Source organism: Arachis hypogaea, chromosome 13, assembly GCF_003086295.3.
Source record: "Arachis hypogaea cultivar Tifrunner chromosome 13, arahy.Tifrunner.gnm2.J5K5, whole genome shotgun sequence".
NCBI lineage: Eukaryota > Viridiplantae > Streptophyta > Magnoliopsida > Fabales > Fabaceae > Arachis > Arachis hypogaea.
The window spans coordinates 134297211-134308005 of NC_092048.1; the positions used below are offsets into that span (position 1 = coordinate 134297211).

A 10795-nucleotide genomic window follows, 5' to 3' on the forward strand; every position below is an offset into this window, starting at 1 on the left:
CTTTTAAAAAAAGGTTAAACAACATAAATCCATAGATACGATTTTTTGAATACCACTGTACAACCGAAAGATTAAACAACATAAATCCATAGATACGATTTTTGAATACCACTGTACAACCAAAAAAGAAATCAGAGGCACCGATTTCTTTAATCCCATAGCATTGCAATCATATCTTGTGTCTCATCTTTTTGTCATACACACTCACATGCAACATAGAAAAAATAATAAGCGTTAAAAATGTACCATGTGACATGTCTGAAAATCAGGTGGTGATTTTAAAGAGTGAAAAATGCTGTTCCTGTTTTTTTTTTTTTTTTTTTTCCGATTTTTATCAATGACAATTGGACTTTTTTATTGATGTTTTCTGATAGATTAAGGAAAGTAAAGGTTACTTTTTGTTCAGTTGCACAGATTTGATATGGCAGTGTGAAACAAGCCATCTCCAAATCTCATGTATTGGTGATAAAATAACATGATGTTCTGCCTCGGATCTTCACCAAACATTAGATACTATACTCAAGCTGCAGCTGACACTAGGCCATTGTGCCTGAGCAATGCATCCGGTGTTGGTTCTCGCCCCCGGAATTGCACAAACACCTGAATACAGCAGCCAGACACGTTTCAGACATGAGATATGGATAAACATCAAGACAAGTGGATATCGAAGATACGTTCAGATGTGTTATCTGACCTCTAGGGGTGCCTTGCCGCCTCCAAGAGCAAGAATCGTCTCGCGGAACTTGCACCCTGTTTCTTTAACAGCCTGTGTAAAGAAGCATCAATCATGTAACTAGCAAAGTAGCATATTCTAACTAAACAAACAGTGAATACCAGATTATAACGGAGAAAAACATTTCATAGGTTTGAAAAAAAAAAAATAGCGTAACTTGCAAGTCAATAGGTAATATAAGAAGAATACTGTTTATAATATTATATGTAAATAACAGGAGATTGGATATTTTGAAATTGACAATTGTTTTGCCATCAAATATACCTTGATGTCATCTAACCCAGCATCCTCAAATGCAGAGAAAGCATCTGCAGACAACACCTCAGCCCACTGCATCAAAGTCAAATTTACAAGAGTTTAGAATGTTTAGTGTTAAAAAACACATAAGTGAACTATATTGGCACCTCAAGATTTGAGAAATGTTGTTTAGTATTAAATCAACATATAAATACCTTGTAACTGTAATATCCAGCTGCATATCCACCTAAAAAATACAAAAGCAGACATAGAATTAACAAGAACTTTTGTAAGATAACTGAGTGATTTCAATAAATACAAGCAGCATGGCAAACCTGCAAATATGTGGCTAAAACTGCAAAGAAACCTGTCCTCTGGCAGTGGAGGAATCACTTGTGTTTTCTCAGAAACTCTCCGGTCAACATCATAGATAGATTCTGGTCCTCCAGGAACATATTTTGTATGAAGCTCTAGATCTACAGTTGCAAATCTTAACTGCAAATACAAAATTGGATATACATTAACAAACATATATAGGATTAATCAGGTAAGACTAGTGTAAGATCAGAATCAGCATAAAATATATATTGGAGTTACATTGACCCATGAAAATAGTTTTGTTAAATGTAATTAATTCTTTGAAAAAAATAACTAAAATAAGTATTTTGCAAAAAAGTTTCACGCTGCAAATAAAGTATGTATTTCTATTAAAAATCTATTCCAACTGGGGTGTGTTTTAACAGTCTTGATCCAACGATGAAAATCCAAGACAACAATCACAAGATGCCATCAAAAAGAGACAACAAATTTCTAAAATAATGAGCAGAAATAAGACGATTAAGTGTTAAATTTTACCAACCTGCCGAAGACTTAGAGACCCAGCACGATAAGTCCTAGCTGCCACAAGCTTCAAGTATACATCTTCGGGAAGAGACTCCCCAGTTTCAAAGTGCTTTGCAATACCCATTAGAGTCTCTCTGAAACAAGAGACGACGTATCAAAATACATAATAGCAGTTAGAAAACCATTTTTTATAAACCAAAAGGCAATGTGAAACAGATGACATATGAATGGTTAAAGATGGCTCCACTGAATAGAACAGTTGAACCAACCTGTCAACGAGCACAATAATTTGGGTGCCCCGTAGATAACAATGAAATGAGAAGAAACGGATGTCAATTCAAGAACATACTTTACAATACCCCAAAACAATGGTAGCAAGGAAAAGATGCACCAGATAATTAATTATATAAAGGGTTTCACATATAAAGTTCACTCTATTTTACTCTAATTTTGCCAAAAGGAAGGCTTAAGCAACACCCATGTACACAAAGACCACAAAGGTATAAAAACCAGTAAACCACACACCGCATAATTCTTACCTATGATAGCACCAATTTTCCATGAACTGAGAAGGTAGCTCAACAGCATCCCACTCTATCCCTCGAATACCAGCAACCAAACCCTCATCCTGCTTGGTAAGCATGTGTTGTAGTGCATGACCAAATTCATGGAAGACGGTCTCAACCTGAGAAAAAGGCAAGTAAAAAGATTTGTTTGTTAGTGTTGTATTAAATGAAAAAGGTAGATTTGAACCTACATGTTATGCCCAATAGTTAAAAATCAATTTTAAACATAATGAGATTACAGTATTACACTTAAAATATGACCAAGAGTACATAGTCAATTGTAAAGATAGTGAGATTACATGTATGTTCAAACCAAAGCTTAAAGGTCAGAGCCAATCAATAAATGTCAATCTATTACAAACTTCTTATAGTCTGGCCCTTGACAGAGTCTAAAATTTGTGAGAACAACATGACTAGATACTCCCAGTTACCATTGCCTAATTGGTTTGTTCCATTGTTTCACATATAATGATCACCGGTTCAAAAATATAACATGGATAAATATGTTAAGTACAGCTGACTTTACCTCACGGAATGTCATTAGGCTAGGCTTGTCCCCTACTGGTGGTGTTTGATTGCACACCATGTGGGCAACAGGTAACCTTGGCGAGATACCATCATGTGATAATACACGACTACGAGCAACAACTTCATCCATCCATGCACCTTGTTTTTTTTCAGAGGGACGACTGTATGGATCAAAATAGAAGTATGCAATTGGACTACCTAAAGAATCTTTAACACGGAAGAACCTGACATCCTTATTCCAAACCTAAATATGAAAAAGAACAATCTTGCATGAGTAAAATTAAAATACATTGACACCTAATATAAGAACCAAAACTGAATAAAAACAATTTAAGTTACCGGGGCTAGGCCATCAGCTGCCTCAATTTCAATACCAAAAAGAGTTTTTGCAAGGTTAAAGAGCCCATCAATAACCTTTGGGAGAGAGAAAAATGGGCGTAATTCTTCCTAAAAGACACAACAACAAAGATCAGAGAATTCCGAGGAATATTTAATAAATTAAATAAAAAAACACAATTAAAACTTAAAAGCAATGGAAACTTGAACGGTCATTTTATCATTCAATTGAAACAAAAGACCAGAAGCTCATATACGGTTGATATTAATAAAAAGGATGTGTATGAGCATATCAGAATTTGAAAAGAACAACAGACCAAAATATAAACTTATCGTATGATCTATATTATGTCAACATATGCTTATTATATAGGAAAATGCCAGAGGGCCAATACTTTTAGTGGAAGAAAATGGAGAGTTGGCCAGTGCTGGCTGAAATGCAAGGCAATGTAAGGAAAAAATGTTGGTCACCTAACATTTCTCAAATATACATCAGAAGACAGAAGTATAATTTTATTTGATTTTATTTTTTATGTTAAAATCACCAGAAGCATAAAATCAACAAAATACGAGTGTGTTCTTGATATATGATATCTCAAATTTAAATAATCTAACAAATTTTAGAATCAATTTTAACTGCAAGGGAATAAAGGTTCCATATACTGAATGGCAATAAGCAAAAGCCAATTGAAGATTTTTGGAGCTTCTTTGGAAAGCCTTGGTACATCAATAAGGTTGATTATGATGCTGTAGTTATGTATGTCTTTTTTCAATATAAATGATTAAACTTTTGGCCTTCCATTTTTTCTTTAAGAAAATAGGCAACGTTTATATCCAAGTAAAAAGGTTTTGCAGTTCATCCAACACTTCCTTTTTTTTTTTTTCGGGTTTTGGGGGGGGGGGGGGGGGAGTGTGTGTGTGTGTGAGAGAGAGAGAGACAGAGAACTACCTCATTAATATCATACTTTGATTCACGTAGCCTCTCACTCCAAAAGTTGATGTCCCAATGTGTCAAATCGTCAGCTTCAGCTGCACCTTGACTTTTGGCAAATGTCTTAAGATCTTCAATATCTGTAAGGAAAAAAGAAAGAATGGAACAGGTACCAATTTTCAAAATGCAACGAGTTACAGGACAATATTTAGAACTTAGTGTTATGCTTTGAATTCCTGCAAGAAGACACCTATGCCTTTTCTTTCTTGGAATATTAAATAAACAATATTGAATGGCTCATCCATTTAGATAAGTAGCCAACAAGCCTATAAAGGATGCCATTTTCCCAGCAAAACTAATGAAGCAACCAGTAAGTAACAACATAAAATTTAAATACCGACATAAGTACTAAATCTGAAGTGCAACAGATAGAATACCTTGCACGGCAGCATCCCAGGAAGCTTTGCGAAGCTTTTCCAGAAGTTCTTCTGCTTTATCAACAGTTGCCATTTTGGTAGCCATGCTAACCTGTGATGGATTACATATCAGCAAGCAACCTACAACAGGACTATATCCTTAATATGAAAATAATATATATACTCATACCTCAGCATAGTTGTTGTAATTGAGAAGCTTGGCCTTTTCCAACCTAAGCTTTAAAATTTGATTAATTATGTCTGTATTATCCAAATCTCCACTTGAAGCACGCGTAACATATGCACGGTAGACTTCCTCACGCAAAGAACGATTACGAGCATGTTGCATTACAGCAATAAAACATGGAGCATCCAATGTGATAACCCATGGTCCATTCTCAGCAGAAGCATTTTCATGTCCCTGCATGTTTCCGACAAGTAAACAACAAACAAAAGAAAGAAGAAAGATAAATGTGAGATAAACATAATGCATGTGAACAAATAATGAGTAATAAATGCTGTTTTGATTCCTTGACCTCTACCCCCTTAAGAACATATGTTAACAAAACCATAATTATCAAAATGATATACCTTAGACACTGCACTTTGAGCTGCCAACCCAAGAGCAGTAGCAGGTAATCCTTCAATCTCTTTCTTATCAGTGATTTGCTTTTCAAACTTTTTTGTTGCATCCAAAACATTCTCCTCAAATTTTTGTGATAACCTTTCTAGTTCCTGTGAATGGAATCATGATAACCAAAATCAATTAAAAAAACCATCACCAGAATCTTCGGGTCTGAATGTCAATCACTTCCGTCAGAATTTGAGAAGCAAACAAAAAAAGAAGAAAAAAAAAACAGAAAAAAGAGGAAGTAGCATCATTAAATTCTAATCACTAGCGAAGCCTCCATTGGAATTGATATTGTTAAAGAATTTAGGAGTTCAAGCTTCCATGTATTGACCCTTTCCTATTAACAATTTTGGAAAAAGTACAGAAGTATTAGCAGTCAATGCAACTTTATCTAGATTATTTTTATGTCAAGCATACTCATAAGTTGAGATTTCAAATTCTGGCTAATCACAAACAAAGCCTTGATTTCATTTTCCCACATCATTTGACAAAGGAACGGTCAACATACCTGTTCAATTTTGTTAAATTGCTCTCTTTTGTCATCTTCAAGAGAAACTCCATTAAGAACCGCCTCCCTTATTTGTGCTGCAAAGGCACAAGCAGTAAAGTGTAAAATGTGATAAAACGGAACTCATTCGACAAGACTGAAGTCAAATGCACGTGCATTATCAAATGAATCTTTCTCATCTAAATTTTAACACCAATAAATTAAGTCAACTTAGTATCAGAACTCACATAGAGAGACAGAACAAAACAACATACTTCAATCACTTACTTTCAACTATACGCTTGCGAGCATCACTTAATGTGTTCCAATCAGGAGACTCCTGAATGGCTCGGAAGGCATTGTAAATGGGCTTGCTTTGCCCTAATCTAAGCTGGAACTTAACCTTCTCCGGCTGCAAACATAACGATAAAACATAAAGCTTAGCTAAAATACCAACAACGACTCTGAATTAGTGAAGTCTGAACTCACACTACAATCAGAGACAGATTTTTGAGAGAAAGCGTTCGGATTTAACCAGTAACGCGTACACATTTGATCAAATTAGAAAATTTACCAACCAAACCAATACGTAATTAGTATAAATGTAAGAATGCGTATCACTCTGAATTAGATGATAAATTGAGCATTTTTTGGAAGATGAAAAGAGTACCTGAACATCTTCAATGGCGGAACGGAGGTCGGAATTATCCTTAACGGACTTGAGGTGGTTGACGATGCCCCAGACAACGGAGAGGCGATCGACAATCTTTTCCAAGGGTTCAACAAGTTTGGGCCAGGAGGGCTCAACAGTGCGTTCAAGTTCGTCCAAGTCAGCTTCCAGCTTCGTGAGGAGGCCGCGGATCCCCGGGCGCACGTGCTTCGCTTCCACCGCATCGAAAGGAGGGAACTCGAATTCCTTCAGGAGTGGGTTATCGTCCTGTGTAGTTGCCGCCATTGTTGAATAAAGGAAATGAGAGTGTGCGTGAAAGAGTGAAAGAATGAGAGTTTTGTAACAAGCATAGAACCGAAGAAGAGAATTGATTCGATGAGTGTTTAAACTTTAAATTGAACTATTTTTTAAGGAGAAAGTATTGGGAACAATATTAAATGTGTACGATGTGTACAATGAATTAAAAAAAAAGTAAAATTAAAATTAGTATTTAAATTCATTCACACTATCTACGGTTATTTCTAATTTTATTGTAATATCTAATACACGTCCAAAACTCACCGTCATCTTTTCCGGTTCTCACGCGTCACTGAATTTTTCGTCGGCCATACCGAGGTCATCGCATCCTCCCACCGACTCCGTCCTCACCTCTGCCGGTCAGCCCGATGCGCTTGGCCCTCCCACGCTCAGCCTAACGTGTTGCTGCTACTGTTTTCGTGCCCTCTCTTCCGAATCAACTTCACTTTTTCTCATTCCTTCAAGCCTCTTCTCACTGAAGATATTACCATGCTCTTCTTCTTTGGATCCAAGCATGATTAGTTTCTTTCATGATTTGAGTCCTATGCTTCACAACAGTGCGGTTTTTGTCCTTTAAAATTATGTTTCACCACAATAATAGTTTCTTATGTTTATTCATCTTCTTCTTCTATTTTAATGGTCAATTTAGGATGATCATTTTAGTAGGTATGCGGATGATTATTTTATTTTTATTTAGATGATTATTTTGATTGGATTGAGTTTAGTTATATATAATTAAAATATGTTACATGTTCAATTCATTAGGTATGCAGATGATTATTTTTATCCTTAAGTGGATGGTTATTTTTATTAAGGGTGAGTGGCGTGTGGCAAGCCAAGTAGCGACCGTGAAATGGGATGATTATTCATGAAGGTGCGGTGGTCGCCGGTTGAAAAAGAAGAGAGTATTGGAAGATTTCAGATAGTTATTTTTTTGAAATAACTAACTGAATTTTTTAAAAATTTAAAATTTGAAATTTGAGAATTTGAAATTTAAAATTTGATGGGGAATAACTGAATAAGAGTTTTTAAATTTATTATTTCGTGGGTAATTTTTATTTTTAACTCATATTGGGCTAAATAATAGCCTATTGTACACATTGTACAAATACCCCATTGGCTTTCTAGCGGAACTCTTTTTTAAAATAAGTTTTCCGCTAGGGAGCCAATGAGATATTTGTATAATGTATACAATGGGCTGCTTATTTATTCCAATATGAGTTAAAAATAAAAATTATTCACGAAATAATAAATTTAAAAACTCTTATTCAGTTATTTCACATCAAATTTCAAATTTTAAATTCTCCAATTTCAAATTTTAAATTTTTAAAAAATTCAGTTAGTTATTTCAAAAAAATAACTATCTGAAATCCTCCAATACTCTCTTCATTTTCAACCGGCGACCACCGCACCTTCTTCAATAATCATATCATTTCACCGTCGCTACTTGGCTTGCCACACGCCACTCACCCTTAATAAAAATAACCATCCACTTAAAGATAAAAATAATCATCCGCATACCTAATGAATTGAACATCTAACATATTTTAATTATATATAACTAAACTCAATCCAATCAAAATAATCATCTACATAAAAATAAAATAACCATCCGCATACCTACTAAAATGACCATTCTAAATTGACCATTAAAATAAAAGAAGAAGACGAATAAACAGAAGAAATTATTATTGTGGTGAAACGTAATTTTGAAGAACTAGTCATGACAAAAGCGGCACTGCTATGAAGCATAAGGCTCAAATCATGAAAGAAGCTAACCATGCTTGGATCCGAAGAAGAAGAGGAGCATGGTGGTATCATCGGTGAGAAGAGGCTTGAAGGAATGGGAGAAAGCGAAGCCGGTTCGGAAGAGAGGCACGAAAACAGCGGCAGCAACGTTAGGCTAAGCGTTAGGGGCAAGGCGCATCGGACCGACCGGCGGAGGTGAGGACGGTGTCGGTGGGAAAATGCGGCGGCCTCGGTATGACCGGCGAAAAATTTAATAACGCGAGGTGAGAACTAGAGAGAAGATGACGGTGAGTTTAGATGTATATTGGAGGTTACGGTAAGATTAGAAATAACCGTATATAGTGTGAATAGATTTAAATACTAATCTTAATTTTTAATTTTTAATTTTAATTTTACCTTTTTTTTAATTCATTGTACACAACTAATATTAGTTTCAATATTTTTTTATTATTATTATTTTTGACAAATTTATAATTATGTTGATTCTTTTAATAATTGTTTGACCCTAATTTTGAAATTGAACGGAACCACCTCCTTGAGCTAATTTAATGTTAAATTATCCATGCTTTTAGACAGCTGAACTACTGAACCCTAAACCAAAAATCTTGCTGCTTCAGTTTTCAATTCAATTGTTTAAAAAATTAAAACATCAATAAACTTATACATTTAAGTAAGGGTGTAGATGGGCCGGGTCACATCGGATTTAGCTTAACTCAGATCCGATTCAAAATATAGATCGGGTATAATTTTTAGACTCTAACTCGATCCTAAACTCGATAAAACCTACGCATCTTCGGGTCGGGTAAAAATCGGGTAAAAACCAAGTCTTTAGCATGTAAAAATCACCTAATCTCCAACAATTATTTCACAATTCACATAGTAAAATTCACTTAAAAAAATATAACAAGAACCAACCATTCTCTAAAATTAAAGCATAACCATAATCAATACCAATATTGTCTAATAATACCAAATATTTAAATCAATACAAATAACACAATATTATGCATTAGTCTAAAGTCTTATGCATTTTAAACTTAAAACATTAACTTATAATCTTATAATGACTAATAACACAAAATATTAAGGTTTACTATATTTAAATTCCACATAAGAATAGTCATCATCCATCACTAATAATACAAAATATTAATTGTGTATGATGAACGGGCCATCGGGCTGAGTTCGGGTGACCCGAGCTATGCGGACCCAATCCGAAATAATGACTGGATCTATTTTTGAAACCCTTACCCGGCCCTAGACCCGATTAAATCACATTAAATTAGCCCCTAAAGTGTTTGGGGTCGGACCGAATCTTCGAACCGGATTATGTACGCCCCTACATTTACACTTTGTTTGGATTTGATGAATTTGGACGGAAAGAAAATAGAAGAGGAGAAAATGGATAGAAAATATGATTTTTCTTCATTTGGATCAAAGGTGAAATTGGATGGAAAATGCAAAAGTGCATGTGGGGCCAACTTAAAGTTTTCTCCTCAAAGTAGCGAAGAAAACTAATATTGGAATGGTAACTTAAGTAAAAATACAAATTTACCCTTTCAATATAATTAAAAATACATTAAAAAAATTTGTCCTTTAAAATACATAAAAAAAAAATAAATTAAAAAAATATTATTAACAAAAATAATACATTAAAATTCTGAAATACAATTAGAATAATTTTTTTTGTTAAAAAATAATTTAAATACATTAATATATTATAATTTATATATAAAATAGATAAGGATGTTAATGTAATTTCACATTTTTTCTCTTTTTACTTTTTCTTCCATCCAAATAAAAAAAAAAATTCACTAACTTTCTTTTTATTCATTTTCTCTCCATTCAAACAACATAAAAAAAAATCAACTTTTCTTTTTATTTTCTTTTCTCTCATTTTTTTTCTTCCTATTTTCTTTCCTTTCATTTTCTATCTTCCATCCAAACAAAGTGTTAAGTGTGCGATATGTTTCCTTTTTACAACTATGCTCAACTACCTGTATACAATTTTTTTATGTACTCATATCAGTTTTGTTCTTCCTAAGGTGGAAATGAATGATTCTTTGCTTGTTCAAGTTAAAAAGAACAAACAGCATCGTTGTCAATGCTCCAAAAGATAAGGATTCTATTCCTATGTCTAAGAAAGATCGATTTTTTATTAGAAAATTTACAACGAAAAAGGTTGAAGCTTTGCCCAAGAATCATGCGAGAACATTCCTTTTCCATCAAACACACTGATTTTAACCGGCTAAAAAAAAAAAAGAAAAAGGTAGTAATACCATTGAGGTTTAAGAATTTATATCAGCACTATTTTAGTGTCAGTGAAAGAGATTTGTCTATCTATTTTTATATAAATACATAAGTTTACTCA

At 34.1% G+C, this 10795-nt stretch overlaps 1 protein-coding gene across 1 annotated transcript; it reads right to left on the bottom strand.

Moving 5' to 3' along the window:
• Positions 1 to 114: 114 nt before the first annotated feature.
• Positions 115 to 6782, bottom strand: LOC112733813 (organellar oligopeptidase A, chloroplastic/mitochondrial). Its single transcript, XM_025782901.3, has 16 exons — positions 6379 to 6782; positions 5997 to 6120; positions 5730 to 5806; positions 5182 to 5325; positions 4781 to 5011; positions 4612 to 4702; positions 4193 to 4314; positions 3247 to 3354; positions 2906 to 3151; positions 2353 to 2498; positions 1830 to 1947; positions 1306 to 1465; positions 1186 to 1217; positions 998 to 1063; positions 695 to 766; positions 115 to 600 (listed from the first exon to the last, which is right to left on the bottom strand). Exons 1-16 carry the CDS (start codon positions 6661 to 6663, stop codon positions 520 to 522), a joined length of 2103 nt encoding a protein of 700 aa, XP_025638686.1. The 5' UTR covers positions 6664 to 6782; the 3' UTR covers positions 115 to 519.
• Positions 6783 to 10795: the final 4013 nt, after the last annotated feature.